The 23698-nt window shown below is 36.2% G+C and overlaps 1 protein-coding gene across 5 annotated transcripts in view; it reads left to right on the plus strand.

The window, feature by feature from the left end:
- Pfrx (6-phosphofructo-2-kinase/fructose-2,6-biphosphatase) overlaps positions 1-23698 on the plus strand; it is a 345736-nt gene that overhangs the window by 259967 nt on the left and 62071 nt on the right. For 2 of the 5 annotated variants that reach the window (XM_090387940.1, XM_090387941.1), the window contains exons 13-14: positions 15367-15494; positions 23455-23581. In XM_090387940.1, the coding sequence (XP_090244066.1) occupies positions 15367-15494; positions 23455-23523 (197 nt within the window). In that variant the 3' untranslated portion in view covers positions 23524-23581. Of the gene's footprint in view, positions 1-15366; positions 15495-22689; positions 22810-23454; positions 23582-23698 lie in introns of those variants that run through there. The other 3 variants (XM_090387942.1, XM_090387944.1, XM_090387943.1) reach the window with 2 other exon arrangements.

Raw genomic sequence — 23698 nt, forward strand, 5'->3', positions numbered from 1 at the left:
CATTCCCCTCGCCGAATAACTCCTCATGTGTGAATGTAGATGCAAAATACTCGTTTAGTTTGTTAGCTACCTGAGCAGGATCATCAACAATGGAACCATCGATATCAAGTGGACCAATCTGATTCATCCCCTTCCTTCTAGAGTTTACATAAGTAAAGAATTCTTTGCTGTTTTTCTTTGCATCCCTTGCCAAAGATGTAAAGTAAATGGTATGTAAAGCCTAGTAGCTTCCAAGATAAGTTCTTTGAATGCTTCCCATTTTGAATTTGCTGTTGGTAACATCATCAGTTGGTCCCACTGTATAGAATTTAAATACCGTCTCAGGCCATCGAAGTCGCTTTTACGAAAGCAAAAATCCTTCTCTTTACCACTGATGGTAGTTACCTCTTTGAGTAAATCCCACTTCAGCACACTCTGATCACTGCCACCTAGTGGTTCCTTTATCTGCAGATTCTTAATGCATGAAGAATCACTACTGATAATCAGATCAAGAGTATTACACCCTTTAGTTGCTTCCCGAACGTGCTGATGTAGAAAACAATCATCCAATAAATCCACAAAAGCCTTGCTAGTGTGTGAGTGACCAACCCACAAATTCCAGTCAATATCTGGGAAATTAAAATCTCACATTATAAGACTCTCTGATTTAGTGGCCCACTGTTTCTCTGTACAGTTTCTTATTATACTCATCAGAGTCATTAGGCCTATAACACACTCCTTCTCTCAATTTTGATCTCTCAATGCTTATATCACACCAAACTGACTGGACACTGCACTGTCCAGCGATGTTGACTAGCTTCACTTACTTGGATTTAATGTGTTTCTTAACTAATAGCATAACCCCTCCTCCCTTCCAATCCTGTCTGTCCTTCCTGTACACATTACACTCCCCAAATTCCAAAGTACTGTCAAATAATGTCAATGTACCTTTCTACACTTGCTTGTGTGGCAGGAACTGTGAAGATTACTTTCGCTAGCTGATAAACATCTGGGTGACTGAACTCTTTTGCTTTCCTAAAATGCTTGTTTTTGTTGGTAAAAAGGTAAAGTGCAGCAATTATCAACCCAATGCAGGATGGAAGCCTCCTCAACAATTGATGCTGAGGGAAATGGACCATAATCTGCCACGCTGGTCCAGTGCAGGTTGGCAGATCGACTGTATTCAGCTGTCAGGGGCTTGAACCCCGGTCTACTCAAAGAGTGTGTGCTACTGCACTCTCACTCCTGACCACTCGACTATGGAGGTACCCTTTCGATACCATCAAAATTGTTCATATGAGCCATTAAGTTGAATTTCTTTGTTTCCGCTATCTGTCTCTTTTTTATTTCTTTTTCAAATAACAGCTTTTCGATGTCATCCATGGTTTCACCTGTTACAGTAATATATGCAATTTCATCTGAACTTTTTGTTTCAGGATTTTTTTCTGTAGACTGCATCTGGCACAAGCTATCATAAATGTCACATAAATGTTCTTTAGCTTTCTGTTTTTGATATTATCTATTAATATTTTGGTACCTGGGGTCCAGATACATACAAGCTAAAAAAAGTCTCACTTTCCATCAAATTTACTTCTCGTAGCGTTGAGAGAGTTTACCAAAAAAGATGACAATTCATTTTCAATTTTTCAAACTTCCATTTTACATTTCATCCATGTGTAGTAAAAATCAGTCATCGTAAGCTGCTCTGACTGCTACCCTAATGGATTCCAAAACTTCTATAATATTTTCAATCTTTTGCCACTTGCTGGCTAATAAATGCAATTCCTTTATGGACACAGATAAATTGATATAAAATTGTGTTAGCTGCACAAGACATAACATATTAACAGTGGAATTCCGTCTGGTTTTGCAGTCTAGTATTAGTTTCCTACACTTTTCTCTTTTAATTGTGTATAAGGATAGACGGGGTTCGCAGCTTTTACACCACTGTTATTGCTTTAGCAAAGGGAAGTTTCAATTCATCACGTTTCAGAACATCTTTAACAGCCAACTGCAGAGAATGTGCAGCACAACAAATAGATACCATAATACCCTGAACATGTAGATCATGGAAATTTTACTTACATACTTTTGTATCACTAGAGTTTGTAACCTCAGATTCTTCGATATCTTCAGTATCATATTATCTTCCATATCGATTTTTCCAGATTGTTCCTGAGCAAGTAATTTGAATGACCTTATCATATTAGCCCCATTGTCCTTTGTTAAAGAATACACTTGTTCTAATTTAATTTTGAATTCTTTCAAGACACTTGAAACTATTTTGCATAAATTACCGCTCGTAGCCCAATCATTCAATTCTTGCATCGCAAGTATTTTTAGAACAATCTTGCCACAATCAAAAAATTGTACATTTATTCCCAAAATTGACCTCTCAAATCAAGTTACAGTATCTATTTTCAAATTAATCTGCCCTTCAAAACAGCTGTAAGTTCTTTACGTGAATGATTAGCTCGTCTAATTATCTCATCTTGAATATTTTGACATCTTGAATATTTTGACATCTTGAAAACAGCTGTAAGTTCTTTACGCAAATGATTAGCTCGTCTAATTATCTCATCTTGAATATTTATTGACAGTTTATCTGAAGTTTACTACCACGTCCCATAACAATTGGATCCAGTAATTTTCAGAATCCCCAAGTCTTCAAGCAGAGAAAATGGTACCATTTACAGCCACTAATTCCACGCATGCATCTTTAACTATTTCTGCAGATATTTCAACCGATACAATTTTTCTAACACTAGATGTAACAAATTTTGTGATAGTAGGTAGCTGTGGAGACTCTATTTTTGCTTTCTTTTTAAATGTCTCAGTAAGTTTTCAGAAATGTCTATTTTGTAAACAGTACATTTACTGCCACCTCCGTAGCCAGGTGGGAAGGAGCAGCAGTGCGTAGCACACTCTTCTTGGTTAGACTGGGGTTCGAGTCCGTGACCACCTAATACGGAGGATGCGGAAGGTCAGGGAATAACCACCGCATATCCTGGAACAATATGGCCTTAGTTGCTAATGTTCCTAAAAACCAAACAAGTAAGTACATTTACTCCTGTCTGTTTCACTATTGTAATGAAATTTTTCATGGATAGGATGCCCTTTTCTGTTGCCATTCATCATTATCTCAGGGAAGGAAAAACAGAAATAAATATTTATTTTTAAATTGTTACAAAAATATTTAAGAACATACGCTAACAAGTTGTTGTAAAAACTCAAAAGGTGAAGTATGCCAAATGTATCAAAAACTACCAAAGTATGTACATAAATTGAAAAAAGACATTATCATTAAATTACTTAGAATATCCTTTATTTCTTAAATATTTTGCAGCACTTAACAGTAAATAAGAGTGCATAATCTTTGATTAGCAGCAGGGCTACATTATTGATCTTTTCTGAGCTTATCTGCCACAAAAAGTGATAGATATATAGATTCCTTCACATCTATTTTTCTCTAAAACTAAAAATTTAATAATAATAAATAAAAAAATCGAATAATCAAATTTAAAAATGTACAAGTTTGTGCAAATGCAGCATATTAATATGCAGCAATTCTAAAAAAGCTAAAGACTGCATCGTTTTAGTTATATCTTATATTGTGAATACCTTCTCAATGAGTTGCCATGATATTGCACTACTTAGAATAAGTCCCCTCGACGTGGGCACCTGTACGTGGTGAGGGGACCTCCCAGTGATGCTGCTGGTTTTCCAGATTAGCATCACTGGGATCTAACACCCATACCTTGGTTCTAGGGTTACATCATTGGAATCCGGCGTGTGCAGCTGTGTGCCGCAACCCTTGGATTTCGGAAAGGGGGATCCTGGTGGTTGAGGGGCCCAGCCTTAATACACCACTTTGGCCCCTGCTTCGACAAGACGGGAGGTCCCGGACCGGCCCGACTGGGATCAATCGGCGGGTGGTTTTTTACTGCTAGGGTCAACTGCGTTCCAATAAGTCTCCCTCCCTTTGGTCCTGGGACGGGATAAAGACTTATTGGTAACGTGGGTATGGTGCTCCTAAGCGAACTCGGCGTCCCATTCGTGTACGCAGTACCTGCTAGTTCACGAGTGGGCGTCCCCTCGGTGGTGGGTGAGGTACTTAGGCATCAGACACTTTCTCTTTACTCTTATGAGTAATTTAAATCTTTCAAACCCCTCTGGGGGCCTCTACGAGGTCCATACCTGAAATTGATGAAGATAATATATCATCAAAAAAGAAACACCGAACAGAAGCTGCACCACCTCCTGTACCTCGATTCCTTATCATACATTCTACCAGTGAAAAGGAAATAGGTAAAATGTCGCCCTTCTTCATTCAGAAGGGTCTTGAAGGGCTGGCAGGGTCCCCGAAGTCGGTAAAACGACTTAGATCGGGTGACCTTTTAGTAGAAACTTCCTCAGCGACATTCAGAATTGCTTCTCCAAGCAACATCTCTTGGGGGCATTCCAATTAAGACATCACCACACAGGACATTGAATACGTCGCGTGGTGTAATTGCCGAGTGGGATCTCCTTGAAACATCTGAAGAGGAGATATGCACCGAACGGAGAGATCAAGGAGTAACAGCCGTTATGAGGATATTTATGCATAAGGAGGGAAAACTAGTCCCAACTAGGGTTTTTATCCTTACATTTAACACACCTAAACTGCCTACTTCCATCAAGGCTGGTTATCTGAACTGTCCTGTAAGGCTGTATATTCCAAACCCGTTGCGATGCTTCAGATGCCAAAAATATGGCCACTCTCAGATGTCATGTCGTGGATCACCTGCTTGTGCCCGCTGTGGAGCAAAAGAACATGACACAAAGGAATGTTCTGCCTCGAAACCAGCATGCTTGAATTGTGGCGAACACCCTGCATATTCAAAAGCATGCCAAAGATGGAAAGACGAAAAACAAATTCAAAAAATCAAGATGGAACAGAACATCCTATATGTGGAAGCAAAGAAACAGGTAACACCAGTAAACAGTGGAAAATCTTATGCACAAGCAGTTTTAAGGAAGGTTTCAATTTCGACGCAAACTGATATTTCGATATCGCCACGTGATTCTTTTGCACCCCAAGCCCGATACTTGTTGACACAAGCACAGCAAGATAAAGCAGTCGCTACTCCCATTTCAATATCACCCAAGGAAGTATCACCTAAAGGAAAATCACCTCCAACTAAAACCCCGCCTGTTATTAGTGAGGTACAGGAGGAAATGGAGGTAAATGAAGAAGCTGAAAGTGTGGAAGAATCTATTCTGGATCTTCATCCGGAGGAAGAAATGGATATTGGGCGCCCCTCAATTTCCCAAAGACAGAATAAAACCCAAAGTGGGCCAATCAAAACCCGCATCACTTCGGAAGCCAGTCAACGGTTCCACTAATTCCAAGTAATAATGGCTAAATTACTGCAATGGAATTGTCGTGGATTCCGACGAAATATGGAGGATGTCAAAATAAAAGTAAAAGTAAAGTAAAGTGCAGCCATTATCAACCCACTGCAGGGTGGAAGCCTCCTCAACAATTCATGCTGAGGGAAATGGACCATAATCTGCCACGCTGGTCCAGTGCGGGTTGGCAGATCGACCGTATTCAGCAGTCAGGGGCTTGAACCCCGGTCTTCTCAAAGAGCGTGTGCTACTGCACTCCCGCTCCTGCCCACTCGATGTCAAAATGCTAATGCGCAAATACGAACCTGTTTGCTTTTGCTTGCAGGAAACGTACCTAAAGGCAAATGATGACCCCATCTTGCGAAATTTTACTGTTGTTTGTAAAGACAGAAACGGGGATGGCCCGGCCCATGGAGGAGTCGCAATCCTTGTGGGCAACCATACTCCTTTCTCACAAGTTCAATTGAACACTAACTTAGAAGCAGTAGCCATTCGTTTAGCAATAGGGTCTTTACTTACAATATGTTCTACTTATTTCCTGGGACACACATTTCCGGGTAGATCTCGACAATCTTATTATGCAATTGTCTTCTCCTTTTTTACTTCTTGGAGACTTTAATGGACATAGTACCCTGTGGTGTAATGCTGAAACTAATGAACGAGGTCGTATTGTTGAACGTTTTCTCGACAATAACGGCCTTTCATTACTAAATATGAGAATAAACACCTATTTCCATATGCCTACCCGTACTTTCTCTGCCATCGATCTTTCCATCTGCTCGCCTACTCTGCAACCTTTGCTTTCCTGGGAAGTGGAACAGAATCCTTATGGAAGTGATCATTTCCCCGTAATATCTACCATAGTGGATGGACAACCTTGTCATCCATTTAGAACTCCACGTTGGAAGTATGATCAAGCAGACTGGAGTAAATTTTCACGGCTCACTGAATTTGATCCTGTACGAATTCAACAGGAGTCAATTGATGAAGCAGTGAAGTACATCACAGATTGTATTATCCATGCAGCGGAAATTGCAGTTCCAAAAACATCCTCCCGATTTCCACGTTATCCAAAGCCATGGTGGAACCAAGGCTGTAAAGAAGCAAGGAAATCACAAAATCGGGTGTGGGGAAAATTTCGACGTCCCCACCACCGAACGTCTTATAGCCTTTAAACGTGCCCGTGCCAAAGCACAATTTATACGCCGACAGAGCCAAAAGGAATGCTGGGTCAAGTTTACATCCTCAATTAACCAGATGACCAGTGCTAAAGTCATCTGGGATAAAATTAGGAAAATGAAGGGCAAATATACATCACTTCCCTCATCAATGTTAGAACACAATGGGTGTACATTAGCCGAGCCAATTGATATTGCCAACGCTTTAGGAGAGTTTTTCTCCAGCATATCTACTGAGACTTCGTATACTGCAGAGTTCCTATTATTAAAGAAGAAAATGGAGAAGCAAAAACTCAACTTTTCTTCAAGCAAAGTCCAGCCTTATAACCTGCCTTTCAGTAGAGTGGAATTAACCATTGCACTTGCTACCTCAAAGGTCAGTGCTGCAGGACCAGATGATATTCAGTATGAGATGAACAAACACCTTTCATCTCACTCTCTAGGCTTGTTGTTATATTTGTACAACCGAATTTATCTGGAGGATCAGTTTCCTAATTCTTGGCGTAGGGCAATCGTTCTCGCATTCCCAAAGCCAGGAAAGGACCCTAAAATTCCTAACAACTATCATCCTATTGCTCTGACCAGTTGCTTATGTAAACTTTTGGAAAAAATGGTGAATGCCCGACTTATATATTACCTTGAGGCAAATGACCATTTGAACAATATTCGGTGTGGCTTCCGAAGAAATCGGTCCACTTTGGACCATTTAATTCAACTGGAAACAGCGATTCGCGATGCGTTTGTAAAGTGTGAGCACTTGGTATCAGTTTTCTTTGACATGGAGAAAGTTTGACACAACCTGGAAGTATGGGGTTTTAAAAGACCTCCATTTATTTGGTCTTCGAGGTCACCTTCCTATTTTTGTTAAGAATTTTTTATCAAAACAACTCTTCCAGGTTCGTGTTAGATCCAGTGTGTCCCGCCTTTTTTTGTCAAGAGGAAGGAGTCCCACAAGGCTCTGTCCTCAGTGTTACGCTGTTCGCAGTCAAAATTAATTCCATTACAAAACAGCTTCCCCCTTCAGTAAATAGTGCTTTGTATGTAGATGATTTTAGTATTTTTTGTCACTCCTGCAGCATGAGAGTAATTGAACGACAATTGCAACAAGCAATCAACCATCTTATTTCCTGGACATTAGCCAATGGGTTTAAATTTTCTGCTCAAAAGACCGTTTGTGTGCATTTCTGCCGTAAACGGAATCTACATCCTGACCCGGAACTCAAACTTGGACAGAATCCAATTCCTGTGGTAGCAGAAACAAAATTTTTGGGACTCGTCTTTGATCAAAAGCTAAAGTTCCTCCACTATATCCGTCAGCTCAGAGCAAAATGTACGAAATGTTTGAACATGCTCAGTGCTATCTCCTCCAACTATTGGGGAGCAGATAGAAGGCACATTATTACATCTGTATCGAGCAATTGTCCGCTCTAAACTTGATTATGGTTCCCAAGCCTATTCTTCAGCTAGAACTTCTGCACTTCGACGGCTCGATCCAATACACCATAGAGCCATACGGATTGCCACAAGAGCATTTCGTACTTCGCCTGTACAAAGTTTATACGTTGAAGCCAATGAACTACCATTGATGCTTCGACGTCAGCAATTGTCATTACAATATGCCATAAAAATAAAATCTCTGCCTGACCATCCTACGTGGACATCTGTTTATATGCCACGGTGGGAAAATCTATATAATACACGTAAAACTGCCAGTCGACCCTTTGGTATTAGGATTCGTGATATTAACTTTACATTGGATAATATATCCATGTCAGCTAAGAAATCAGTTCCTCCCTGGAATATGCAATTTCTGACTTGTGATTTAAGTCTTAGGAGCTGGCTGAAAGTTGATACATTGCCAGGTATATATCGGAAACTCTTTGCAGCGCACCGCGCTGAAAACCCAGAATCCTTGCCGGTATATACAGATGGATTGAAGTCCGAAGAATTTGCTGGGTCTGCTTGTGTTTTCCCAACCCAAACAATCTGCAATCGTATTCCATATGAATGCAGCATATACACTGCAGAACTGCATGCAATAGAACTAGCCTTGGATCATATAAAATCCCACCACTACCAAAGGTGCATATTATATACTGATTCCCTAAGTGCATTACAGGCCTTATCCAAGGTGAGAAGCACTCACCCAGTATTGTGCCGGGTGCAGCAAACATTACACTCCCTCTTAAAGTTAAACTTCAATATTCACTTTTGCTGGTCCCTAGCCATGTTGGTATTAGAGGCAATGATTTGGCTGATGAAGCAACCAAATCAGCAACGTCACAAAGTAGTATTCGCTTGTCTGTCCCCTATACAGACTGCAAGCAACTAATCCACAAAAAATTATCCGTACCTTAGCAAGAAGCTTGGAATGGGTGCCCTACCAACAAGCTGAATGAAATTAAGCCTGTAATAATGCATTGGCATTCTAGTCAGCACAGGGTTCGCCGGGAGGAAGTAGTTCTTGATCGTCTACGCATAGGACATTCTCACATGACGCATTCATATTTGCTGAGGACTGATGATAATCCTGTGTGTAGATATTGTAGCGTATTTTTAACCATTCGTCATATTTTAGTAGAATGTACTTTTTTTAATACTGAACGCCGTTTATGTTTTACCCATTTGTCTGAGCCTTATACACTCAGGCATATTTTATCGGATGACGACAATGTGTCAGATGTACTTAAGTTTTTACAACTAATTAATCTATATAGTTTTATTTAGATCTCTTCAATATTTAATACATTAGAACTGTGTTTATGGCATATGTTATTTTATTGTATATTTTTACATATTTCTTATATATTTATATCTTATACCTCTAGACTGGCGCACTATAGCCTTAGTTGCTGATGCACCATAAAAATCCTAATAAACAACCAACCAACTTAGAATAAGTAACGCTTCACCAATCGAGAAGACTATTGTTACTTATTCTTGGTGGATCTCACCATTTCAGGGCATATTTTGTATATGTGTGGGATAACTCTACTATCCACTTGTCCCTATTAGACTTAGAAGAGCAAAAAAGTAGGGGGAAGTAGTAGTAATAGTGGAAGAGGAAAAGAAATTGTGTAGAAGAATGAAAGGGACAGTAACTCCTTCAACTCACACCACTCAAAAACTCAAACTCCTTGAATAGGCAACACTTCCCCAGTAGAGAAGACTGTTGTTACCTATTCTCGGAAACTCCGGGCTGCATCAGACTCCCCCTGGTGACCATTTCAGGGCTATTTGGCCCTTCTTCGGAGGGTGCGGTAGGTACCCTGGTAATGCAATGATGACAAAACAGTTATGAAGTATAACTCCACAATATGAGAGATGACTGATGGTGTATAAAGTGAATTAGACTAGAGCACTTTAAGGGCTTAAGCCTCAGGCTGTGAAAGAATTAGACAACGTACAAATTTGTGCAAATGCAGCATATTAGTATGCAACAATTCTAAAAAAACAACTAAAAATAATATTGTTTAGTTATATCTCATATTTTGAATATGAGAAAATGAGAAAAAATAAAATATTAAAAAAATAATAAATAAAAATACTGTAGAGAAATTTTCCATTTATGCACCTAGTTATTAGAACTATATTAATATTAAGCATGTTTAGATATACTGAAGATTCTCTGAGCATCTTGCATTTTATAGGGTATATCAATGTGCCTGATGTCATTCTTCTAGGTTTAGTGTGTCATGGGACATATATAGATTGAGAAAACATTTCTGTAGTAAATTATAATAGCATATGAGGAAAAACCATTGTATTATGCTTGGAAACATAAAATTATCAAATGAATATAAAATAAAAACATTAAAAGTAAAATTATGAAAAAAAAAAAAACGTGTCTTTACAATCCGATAACTCTCCTGACTGATCGTTGTGAATAGTAGTGATTTACATGCCTAGCCCGCCATGGTTAGTTTTAAACAGTGGGAAGTGGGGGATAAACACCCAAGACTAACGGATTCATGCATAAAACGATTTTCATAATCTATAGTATACAAGATCACACTGTTTTTTGCTTGAATCTGTCCCAAATTGGTGGCTTTAACTTGAATCTGTCCCAAATTGGTGGCTTTAATAATCTAGCACCAAGAGGGAGAAAAGTGTGTTTTCTCAATCTGTGTATAAGTGACACGATACACTAAACCTAATTTTGCAAAAATAACATCAGGCGCATTGATATACCCCATAAAATGCAAGTATGCCATTCTCTGTAATTCCGTTTATGAATTTCTCATCATTACAATTCAAAATATCCGAAATAAAATAAAAATTAATCCAATAAAAATGAGTATTTCCAGGAGTTATTATAATTTAATTAATAAGTAAAAGTTACAATAAAATAATACATGTATACTTACTGAAGCCACTTCTTTTGTAAACCCTCCAAGCGTAACCAAATATCGCAGCCGAAGTGCACTCTGCCAGAGTGGAAACAGGAATGATGAACCCACTGAACAAAACCTCAGAAACGAAATATACTAATCTTTTCAAAGAAAAACACTGGTGAGTGATTCTCAGTACTACATCCTTTCGCTTCCTTATCACTGATTTTATCGGTGTAAGTGTTCTGCTGCATCGAGAGCATCCCTTCCTATGCACCCCACTGCAGAGCTTCTATTCAGATAGCTCAGCAGGGATCCTTGTGGGCCACAGGATCCCTCCCTGACTCATTTCTTGGTCAAAATGAAAAAAACTCTTTCCCTACCCCTGAGATGGGCTCCTAACCCAATGCAGTGCTTTTCACGTCTTCTTAGTAACATCCTAGAAGCCTAGCCATGAACAATGGAAAAAAAGTTTGTTTGTTATTTGGTTTTTAGGAGCATTAGCAACTAAGGCCATATTGCTCCGGGAATATGCGGTGGTCATTCCCTTGACCTTTCCGCATCCTTCGTATTTGGTGGTGACAGGGCTCGAACCCCGATCTAATCAAGAAGCGTGTGCTACGCACTGCTGCTCCTTCCCACCTGGCTACGGAGGCGCCCAGGAAAAAGAAAGAGGATGGCATATGTTTCCTGCTGACTAGATTTACCCATGAAAATTTTCCAATTTTTCGTTGACCTTTAGGTTGTAGTCGATGTTTGAACCAAAAACTGAACCACTTTTTCCAAAAAAATATTGGTTCGGTTCACGGTTCAGAAAAAAAATCTGTTCAGTAGTTTTTGTTTCCAGTTCACGGTTCAGAAAAATGGTTGCAGTTCAGTTCGTGGTTTGGGTTGTTTTGTTTCTCAGCTCTGCTGAGGGGTTTGTAATTTAAAATAAATGTAAAACAGCGGTATAACCCATGATATCAGTACAGAATTCACTTTCTAAATAGAAAACATAATAAACAAATGCAGTAATCACATGACTTGCGGTTTTCTTTTTTCGGCACTGCAAGACATCTGAGCTGTATGTAAACATTTGATCTCAAAGTGCCGTTAGCTCGAATGTTCCATTATTGGGGTGCCGTTATTTCGAGTCTACTGTAATATCCACAAACAGTGGAAATCTGGAGATAACTGATGCCTTTATTTGTTAGCCACATGCTAACAAACACAGAAAAAAAAAAATATATATATATATATATATATATATATATATATATATATATATATAGACAAACAGGGTTAGATGCATCAGAATTGCCACTATATGTAATAACAACAATCTTTTTTTAGACATAATAAACTGCTTTTTTTAGACACATTGCTCCATAATAAACTGTTTGCTAATAGTTTCTCTTCAGCCTTCCTTTACCATCATTTTAGGAAAGCACTGAATATCATGAAATTTAAAAAACTTATGGACAACAATATTGATATTAATAACGTAATTGCCAGTTGATCTCTATCTAAATTCAGGCTTGCCTATAATGTATAGTCATACACTAGTGTTCAAAGAAAGTGCATCACCCAGGAATTTCACATTTCTAACCCTTTTTTGCAATGGCATGTTACATTAATGACTAGAATCACAAATAGAAATATAAACAAAAGATATTTATTAATAGTTAAGGCAAACCTAAATAATATTTGACAGGTGCTCTCAAAATATTCCAAAATGAGCATTTGTAACCTTTATACAACAGTTTTGGTAAACACAACAATTATTGCTGAAATGTTATCAGAAGCCCTCAGTTTGTTTCAGTTTATCATTTTAAATTGAAAACAAAATGAAAAGTTCACCAGGTGCAAACTAATATTTAGTTGAACCACCTCTGGCCCTGATGACAGCAGCACACCGTCAAGGCATTGACAAGATCAATTTCTGAAGATAATCAACTGATAGTTCGTGGTTCCAAACATGAATTATGGCTTCCTGAAGGGCCTTTGGTTTCTTTCTGGCAATTGCAGATTCCACATGATGCCAACAGTTATCTATAGGATTCAGGTCTGGGCTGTTTTGTTTTCTGGCCAGCTAAGAGTTGTAATGGACCGTTCTTCCAGCCATTTTTTCACCTGTAACAAATGTAAACACATTACTGTCGAACCTCTAATGCAGAAATGAAGCTAAAATAACTACAGATGCCCGATGACAAGGAGCAGATTCATCCTGAAAGATGCAGTTACTTTGGCAGGTTGAAATGGTCTCTAATAGTTGGCAGCAATTTGCCTTCCAATATAGCCAGGTATCCATTGGCATTTACGGAACCTTTTAAAAACTGCAGATGACTTACTCCGCGATATGAAATGCACCCCCATATCATTTGGCTGGTAGGGAATTTCACTGTAGAAACCATACAGTCTAGATGGTATTCTTCACCACGTCTGTGGCAAATCTTTGGTCTCCCATCAGAGCCATGCAGGTTGAATTTCTTCTCATCTGAGAAAATAACTGGCTTCCACTGCTCCGGAGTCCATTTGAGATGCTCCTTACACCAAATTAATCTGGCGTTTTTTGTGTGAGGAGGGGCTTCTTCTTAGGACGACAGGCTACAAGTCCATTTTTGAAGAGGGGGTCTTCTGATTGTTACTGCACTTGCTACCACTCCTGTATGTTCTTCCCATTCTCTTTTCAGCTCGGACGAAGAAGCTTTACTGTTTTTAAGGCATAAGCGCTTCAAAATGCGGTCCTGATTTGGCGTAGATTCGTTTGCATCCGGTTTCTTTTTTCCTATCAGCAGAACCAGTATTCCTGTGTTTGGAAAGAAATCTGCTCACTGTCAACTGATTACAAGACACTCTATAAGCAGTATGATGAGAAGAACATCCTTCCTCACGTAAAGCAACAATAGTACACTTTCTTCGTGGTGTCGATTGCACGTAACTTGCCATCCTGGCACAAGCAAAGATTAACTGCAACTCTTGCCAAGCGTGCTTATATATCTGAAAGTAACAGCTGATGATGCAATATTATGTCATCACCTACGCATATAAATCTTATCTGATGCAATTTTAAGGGGTGATGCACTTTCTTTGAACATCAGTGTATATCCCCTAGTCTCTGTCGTGTCTCACGATGTAGAAAGCTGTGCCCAAGGATTGGCTAACTTTGGGGGTATTACGTTTTGTTATGTCCTGCTTGTCATGTCTTGCTAACTGTGTTGTCATCTTTATTTTTATTTTTCTTTTTGACATTGTTCTTTCTCATATTTGTAAAAACAATTCCATTATTGACTTAAACACATGAGGCATATGGCCAATCATATGTCCAGGGACCTACTTTAGTTACAAGTTACCCAATCGCAGACTGCTTGAACACTACTATATTCCCCTTCTTCCAATTACTTTTTGGAAGAAGGGGAATATAGTTTCCCCTTCTTCCAAACACTACATCTTATATCTTGTGCACGATTAGGCTGGCCGAAAGCAATATTTTAGATACTATTTTTCTGCTATTGCTCCTTTTTTCTTTTACAACAAAGTTTATAGTCTTTTCAGCGTTACTTTGTTAGATCTTGATTTCTCTCCTTTGCTGGTCCATTTGCCTCATTTGTTTAATTGCAGTCTTCCCCGTCACATGGGTAGATTTACTTTGACCAATTCACGCCTCCCCCCACACTCGGGGTTGCCTTAACTGTTATAAATTCGCCTGGAACTTTCGGATAACTTCTTTGGTCTGTGTTACAGCTTTATTGTGTTTGCTTCCCTCACCGTCTCCTGCCAGGCTCGACAGTAAGATGTCTTATCCTGACTATATTCTTTTGTCTTGAAATTACACTTTTTGTTAAAATTGAAGTAGGGCTGTTTTGCTATTCATTGACTTTTTCTTTAACTGGAATTACTTGGTTTTAATTTTAGCATTTCAGTTTTTCTTTATCTGGAATTAATTGGTTTTAAATTTAGCATAATTTTGCATTTTACTTTTATTTACTTTAGTGTTATACTGGTTTTGTTATTTATTCCTTTTCTTTTTGGTGTCTGCTGGGTTGGCTGTGATGTATACGTACACTTGCTTTGTTATCTGTTGCGTATACATCATAACAGAAACAGAGGCCATGCTTATTGCTGTTTCCTTTAGTTTTGGCTGCTGTCCCTTGGCGACCTAGTTAAAATCTTAGGACCCACAGCATTAAGTACCATTTACATATTTTCATTTAATTTTATTTAAATTTTATGTAATCTGTTTTTATTTTTCAGGCACTTAATTTTTTCCATTGTAGCTGACTTGTTTCCAACAAGTCAGCACCGCTACCTATACACTTATCTAACCTGTTTGTCAATATTTCATTATGGTTGCTGGGATTTCTACTATTACTAGTAGTTTCCCGGATCCATAAAACAATAAAATAATATATTTGTTTGTTCTTTTAACATTCCGTTTTATAACTACAACCTATTATTTTTATTAATTATATATATATATAATTAATCATTATATCCTTACTCAGATGAACTCCCATACCTTCGTGTACCTCTCCATGTTGTGATAAAGCTCACTCCAGTTGCTTATGGCTGTGAAGTAGCATTTTACCAATTGCCCATTGATGCTGTGGACACTCATCGTGACAGACCTGTGGTGAGTTTTTTTTTTTTTTTTTATGAAAACCCTCAGACGGAATATCAAACTTATAGTACTTAGTACCATGGTTGAAGGAAATGGTGGGGGAAGGGTACCAGAAACTTTGATCTAGAGACTAAACATGTTTCACCACTTTAAGCCACCAATAAGCATTAATAAAAATTTATCCATTTAAATGTTATTATTTAGTCCATATTATATTTGTTACTACTCACATGAAGTGTTTTTACCAATGTGCAAAAAAAAAAAAAAAAAAGTCTGCACCACAAAAACAGAATTTTAATGTTAACTTTCAAAATGTTAATGTTCTTAATGGAATTTTGATGCTTTTGTATCGAAATAGTTAAGAAAAAAAGGTAATGTTGTGTGCATTCCTTATTTTCTGCAGATGTGATATGCAGTTTTTATTTTATAAAAAAAATCAAAAGATAAGATGCATTAAAATTATTTGCTTCTTTTAATTCTGATTATTATTTTTATCTGTGAGCCCAAATGATGTACTTATTATATCCACTTCTAAGTTCCTTCTGGTGTATATTTGTCTGATATAATATAATGCTATTTTTTACAAAAATCTCACAATTAAGAAAGTAGATTGCATTGTTTATTTTTAGTAAAACTTTTGAGATATTTGAGTTGTTTTAGATATTTGGATCTTTGTTTTAGTAAAAATTTCTGAATTTTATAAACAAACAGTATATGATACTTTGAAGTAATGTTCCTCCTCTGTTCCATCCCATGAATCAATCCCTCCGTTGACTTATCCTGTCAGCAGAAATTTTTTCTTTTCTTTTATAGGTGAACAGGAATTTGCATCATTATCATCATAATCATCTTGATTTTCATTCATTATTTATATTGAATATTTCATAATCATGTGCAGTACAGTTATTCAGCAAAAGGGTAGGTTGAGCATTATTGCCAATATTGAGAGACACTTTCACTGCCTCTTCATCCAACAAGTGAGCTTCTTGACAAACCTTGGACATATTTAATCAACTCTGCAACACTTTTCTTTTCTCTCAATACCCCAAAAACAGATGAATCAGGTTCTTGTTTGCCATTGCCATCTGAAAATAACAGCTACAGGTTATGCCATCCATTAATTAAATTGTCTTGATCAGCCTTGTCCCAGGTTTTTGCAGCACTTCAGATGATGTCTTTGATATTTAAAGTTATATTGAAATTCCTTTATTCCATTCTATCAGCATTTTTTCAAAAATTTAGTCTCATATTGTGACTTGAATTACTGCAGAATTCCTTGAACAAGAAGCTGAATCAGGAACATACAGTTAGTTGAAAAATACAGAGCAAACATTATATTTGAACGTAATGTGTAAGTGACTGTAGGTGTGAGTATAGCAGTTAGTACAGCGGATATCAGTCAAGTGATGTAGTTATTGATGCATTTTCACCTTCACATAATGCAAAATATGGTTATGTTCTTGTATCCTCTGTCTTGTTAATTCTTCTTTGGCTGTCCAGGGCATAAACAGAAATTTTATTCTAGATTAATACAAAAAAAAAAAAAAAAAGTGTGGGCAATCATGTATGCTAGCCAGAATAGAAAAGATTGCTAGTGTTCAGAACATTTTTCATAGAGTGTGATGCAGGATAAAGGGTCCCATATGTACCTATAATGCTCTCAAAAATATTGTGTTACTCATATGTTTGTTCGTACTTTTTTTTTTTTTTTTTCATCATTATTGCTATTTTGTTACTTTTCTTTATACTGTTATAACTTATTATATTTTACAAAAATGCGACTTTAAATATAGGACTACAGGACTTAGTAACTAGGTAACTTAGATGGGATCTGATTCAGGTTTATTAAGCTATGGGTGGAAGGGGACAGTAAAGAATAAAAGTGAAATTTTCATGGTATTAAATGATTCTACAGGGCGGTGCATAAAATAGTGACACATTGTGTGTTTCCTAAGACACTCATTTATTTCTTGTTACAAATGTTATGAATTTTCATGCTATGATTTTTGGAAAACATCCTCCTCCATTTTAGCAAACATTTTACCTCCATTTTAACAAACAGGTTCCTGAAGTCATACAGCAATGTTTGTAATTAGACAACATGTCTTCATCACTTGCATTTCAACTGAACTGTCGTGGCTCTCAAGTCAGTGTAGCAAGTTTCCTGCAGAACTTGTCATTTAAGAAACCTCAAGAAAAAGTCACAAGGGAAAAAGTCTGAACTCAGAGGTAATCAGAAATACCACATTTGTGATGATGAGGATAATGATATTCGAGGAGAAACAGTGTGAAAAAATCCAACGTGATTTTTTTTCATTAGCTTTTGTCTAAAATCCATTAGCTTTTGTGGCATCGTTTGTCTCACATAAACCACTGGTTGTCTATGGGAATCTGAGTTGCCATGATCTGTTGTAGAATGTCATTCTGAAGCATATGTAGGTACTACTATGACTGGACTATCCACATAGTCACTTTTCCTCCATGGCTACTTCTCGCTTGAAGCTGGTAGAGAGGTTCTGTTGCCCAAAACTTTGTTCTTCACGGTCCTGTCTGTATGAAAATTAGCTTCATCTGTAAACTAGACTTTATGTAATATGCTGCATTTCTCCCTCTGCCCATGCGTATATAATTGAAGTCTTCTATGCTTATCATTTTTTTTGTAAACCTTATGCAGCATTGTAATCTTGTACAGAAATTTTTTTGAATGCAATTGAAGCATTCATTGAACAGAATGACTAGATATTCCAAGTTCATGGGCTGCTTTTCTTGTTGAATTTCTTGGACTACACTGCATTACAACTCAGGGATTCAGCATTTTCAGGAGAATGCTGTGAAATTCTACCCACTTGAGGCTTTGCTTTTTTTTCGCCCTTTACAGTCTTCCTCTTCAAACTGCTAGGATAAGTAAGATATGTTTTTGGGGGTGCAGGAAGAAAAAATAAGCCTGAAATCTCAGCAGTTATCCTCTGTATTTTGTGGGGTTTGACTTCTCTACCATTTTGTTTACTGATAGAAGCATGTAAAGTGCTGCAAGTTATTGCTTCTCTCTCTAGTGAATTTTCCAACATGGACTACCACCAACTTAAATAAAATTAAACATAGTTCAGTTTTAATTGATGATACAAAAAAAGTCAACATATTCTGTGCCACCCTGTAGAACTTGGGCATTAATTCAGATGAAGAGAGTTACTGTAGAGAACTTTTTGATTGTTAACAATTGGAATAAGTTGCCTCTATGGGCTGATGGGTAGTTAAGGCTGATGGCCTGGAGAAATTCAAAGGCCTGCTGGATAGGTATCTATGAGAAGAGGAAAACACATAGTGTTTTCAACTGAAGCCTTCTTTTGTGCTGGTGTAACAAGAGCATTGTGCAGATAATACTAATATGGTTATAAAAATTTTATTCTTCTCTTCATACTTGAATTTCATTCTGGATTTATGATGCTCTCATCCAATGAAGTGCCATTCTCTAAAACACTTCAATTTTAGCTCCTTGTGGGTGTTAGGATAACTGTTTTTGTGTATTGTCTTTAGTATTCTTCCAGTCTCTTCATACCGCCTTTTTCAATATTTTATTGAAAATCTTTGGGTCTCATAACTCAATAGATTATCATTATTTGAGTTTTGTTACTAAGTGGGCTAGTACGTAAAAAGATTAAAAAGACACAATGACTAGACATTATAAGTCTAAAGTCTTATTGTGTGCTAGCCAGTATTAAGTGCACTGATTCAATTATAATTAATAACATGATGGTTCTTTGAATGGTAAATATTTAACTTTTAACCCACTACAAATTGTTAGTACTGAATTGTACTAAAGTAAAATGGGATAAGTATAGAATTAGTATTAGTATTAAATATCTCATAGTAGAGTATGCAAGAAAGCAAGCTTATATAGCATCAGCCAAAAAAAAAAATGCTCACATCATCTGTCTGTTCTCTAGTAATTTGTCTAATCCTTCTTTAAACTTATTCAAATTGCCTATTTCCACATGCCAGATGTAAGCTGGTTTCAACAATCAATTACTCTCTGACTGAAAGCAAATATTTGCACATCTGTCCTACAGGCATAGTCCCATTATATATGTTGTCCAAAAAAGAGTAAGAATGCCTTTAGTATTTAGTTTACTCAGTCCATTTAAAGTCTTAAACACTACACAGGTGCCCAATGTCTATGTACTGAAATTTGTAAAACTGAAGTTTTTCATGGTAAGAATATTCTATTGTGACTATTTCTTGTTGCTCTTCTCTGCACCCATAACAATATCCACATTCTTCTTAAAATGAGGTTTCCAGACCTATATGCAGTACTCAAGATGTGCTTACCATTGCCTTATACAATGGGATAATCACTGCCTTGACATGAATTTTCCTGGGAAAATTCATGTACAGGTAGTTCTCGACTTTACGAGTTAATTTGTTCCTAGTGCGCGCTCATAAAGCAAAAACTTGTAAAGCGGGAATTTATTTCCCATAGACATAATGTTAAAAATAGGGTTACGTTATGAACAGTGAAATTGGTTATCTAAATAGTTTGCTTAAACAATGATTAATTTGTCCAAAGAAATGAAAACGTAGCCTGTAAAATCAAGCAAATTATAATAATATAGAAATTATTTATGACCTACAAATGTTAAAGAATGTTTATTCTTCTTCTTCATCAAATAAATGCACACTCGTTGATCACTCATTATTTTCTCGGCACTCGAAGTAATCTTTTTCAGAAATGTTTCAAGAGGCGTTATTTCAGATAACCTTCTCTTTTCTTTATAAATTTCAATAGCATGCATAAGCATTTTTTAATGGAACACACAAATTGCAACTAACACGATTTGTGTGGAGTAACAGTTTACAAAGCTTAAAAAACAAAAAGGAATAAAGAGAAGATTCTGAAAATTTATTTATGTTTTTTATATGATTGAAGATTTCAGTAAAGGACAAACACATTTCACCATAATAGCGTAAAAAACCCACACAATTCCAGTTATCGGTATTTTCACAAATGTAATAACATCAAGTTTACTACCCGTTTATAATTGCTTGCAGTAACAGAAAAGCCCAATAAACTGGAAAGTGCAAATTGTTTTATGGTCATGACTTCCAGAAATGTGCTTTAGAAAAATATCACAAAGCCATTCAAAATTGATTCTTATAACATATGATAGCGATGAAAGTGTAGTGCATTTAATGATTTGAATTGATAACTAATATAATTTACACTGATAAAAACGACCGTTTAGGGAGTTATATAGCAAAAATTTGAACTTCCGAGGTCATGGAGTGAATTACCAAAAAACAGTGTTATTGGGTTCACATTACGATATTTTCATGATGTGATGGTAATGGATTAATATCATGAAGTGGGGTACACTGTATTGTATAGCTATGCACGTGGTTTGAATTGCGGTATTTATGAATGTTTAACATTAATTTTTTGCAATTAATGTTCATATTTTCGATTTTGTTGATACTTGAAAAAAAAAAAAATTTGTAAACCTGGGAACTCGTAAAGCGAGAACTGCCTGTATATCATTGAAGGAACTCCCATCAACCGTCCTTGCAACTTCTCTTTACTGCTCAGAGAACTTCATATTGGGCTGTGCTATTATCCCTAGGTCTCTTGAGTGTGGTTACCACCTGATTGGTACGTTATTTTGGGATTACTGCTCCTATATGCAGTACCATGTATTTACCAGTGTTTAAACTGAATTGCCACTTTTGAGCCTATCAGCCTAATTTTTCTAGGTCATGCTGCAGTGCCAGGTCTTATTTACAGTGGTATGTCATTAGCTTCCCCAGCCATCTGCAAACTTAGACAATAAGCTTGATATCATTCATCAGTATCACATTGTCACAGTAAAGGGCCCAGCACTTAAATTCCGAGGGACTCTACTAATAACATTAGTCTGAGTAGTGCGCTGCTCATTTATAGCTGCCATCTCTCTTCCATAGTGGTAACTTGCTCCTACTGTGACACTTCCCCAATTTCTATAGCAGTCATTCATGTGGAACAGTGTCGAAAGCTTTATAAAGAAATCTAAATATATGGTGTCAAACTTATTATTATTTTATTTTTTTCCAGTATCATAGCTAATCAGATTAGTAAAACAAGATCTTCTGTAGCATACCATGGTATGTTTTCTATATAACTGCATTCCTCTCAGCATAATCCTACAATACTTCTTTAATCACTTACTGCTGTTTTTGTAGAACAGAAGTCGATAGGTCTGTTATTATTCACTTTGTTCTTTGATCCCCCTTTGTGAATAGAAGGGACATTAGCACATCTCCAATATATAGGGACCTCCCCCTGATCTAAGGATTGGCTAAAGAGTTTACTTACATCCTTTGCTTCTTCTAATATAATTGGATAGATTTAAGCTTCAGGTATCCTATTTACTTGTAGTTTCAAAAATATCTCTTCCACTTTTGTCTCAGTTATCAGAAAATCATTTAGCATTATAACTTGGTTAATTAGTCTTAGATTTGCATATTTTAAGGGACTTTTTGCAGTACAAATAATATAACATTTGGTTAAACTGCAGGCTGTTATCAAGAAAAATTCTCCCCCTTCCCCAACTAAATCGAATAATGATGATACTGTCTTTATGGTTTAATTTTAATTTTTAATGTAGTTGATGGTCTAAGTTAATTTCATGAGCATGCTATGAATATTGAACAATTTTTTGATGTTTTATTTGTGGAAAATGTAATTTGAGTTTTCTTCATAAAGAAAAGCTTACCTAGTATTCTTCTGATGTTGGTCTCAGTATTCCTTTCTCTTCCCTATAATCTTAAATTTGTTGGAGGAGGGGGTTTTTAGTTTCAGGTTAATAAAGTTTTGGAAATTTAATTTTTTTTTGTATGTTCATGGGGTGACTTTTTTTTTTCTTTCTCATTTTCTTTTTGATTTTTAAGATTGTTCATATTTTGTTCATGATTTTTAATATATTAGTGCTTCCATTTTTGTATATCACTGTTTTATTTAAAAGGCTTCATCTAAGTATAAATTTTATTAAAGACCATTTGTTGCACTGTATATCAGTTCACATTTTTGTTCTTTTTTTATTTTTTTTTTTTAATAAATACACTATCGAAGAAGATGTTAATTTGAAAAAAAAAATAAAAAATAATGAATTATGAAATTACCTTCAAATATTAGTTTAGAGGCATTGCATTATATTAGGAGCTCTTTCTGCTCTTGCAGATTCCTGGATCTTTAGAAGAGAGATTCAAGCTCAAAAAATAGGGCAAAATACACCTTGGACTCTTCTAACTAAACAAGAAACAAAGAAAGGATTAAATTTTTAACCCTTCCCTCAAGCCATATATGTTAGAAAGAATGCAATGTTTCTTTTTCTTGTTATTTTATTATATTTGATTTCTCTGTAACTGATGAGAGGCCTGACCTTTATTCTTAAATCAGAATATTAATAATATAATTAATAATTCGATGTTGGTCTCAATATTCCTTTCTCTCCCTTATAATTTTAAATTTGTTTGAGGAGGAGATTTTTAGTTTCAGGTTAATAGTTTTGGAAATTTCTTTTTTTTTTTTTTTTTTTTATTATTTATTTATTTATTATTATTATTATTTTTTTGTGTGTGTGTGTGTTCATGTGGTGATTATTATTTTTTCTTTCTCATTTTCTTTTTGATTTTTAAGATGTTCATTATTTTGTTCATGATTTTTAATATATTGGTGCTTCCATTTTTTGCATATCACTATTTTATTTAAAAGGCATGGTCTAAGTATAAATATTATTAAAGACCATTTGTTGCATTGTGTGTCAGTTCACATTTTTGTTTCCTTTTTTTTTTTTTTTTTATTGTTTTCTTTGAATGAATGTACTATCAAAGAAGACATTAATTTGAAAAAAATAAATAAAAATTAAAAATGAATTATGAAATTAGCTTCAAATATTAGTTTAGAGGAATTGCATTATATTAGGAGCTCTTTCTGCTCTTGCAGATTCCTGGATCTTTAGAAGAGAGATTCAAGCTCAAAAAATATGGCAAAATACAACTTGGAATCTTCTAAGTAAACAAGAAACAAAGAAAGGATTAAATTTCTTACCCTTCCCTCAAGCCATTATATATGTTAGAAAGAATGCTATTGTTGCTTTTGCTGGTTATTTTACTATATTTGATTTCTCTGTAACTGATGAGAGCTTGCCCTTGATTCTTAAATTAGAGTGTTAATAATATAAGAGGAT

The sequence above is a fragment of the Mastigoproctus giganteus genome, chromosome 13 (assembly GCF_048544385.1).
Source record: "Mastigoproctus giganteus isolate SK-2022 chromosome 13, ASM4854438v1, whole genome shotgun sequence".
Lineage (NCBI taxonomy): Eukaryota > Metazoa > Arthropoda > Arachnida > Uropygi > Thelyphonidae > Mastigoproctus > Mastigoproctus giganteus.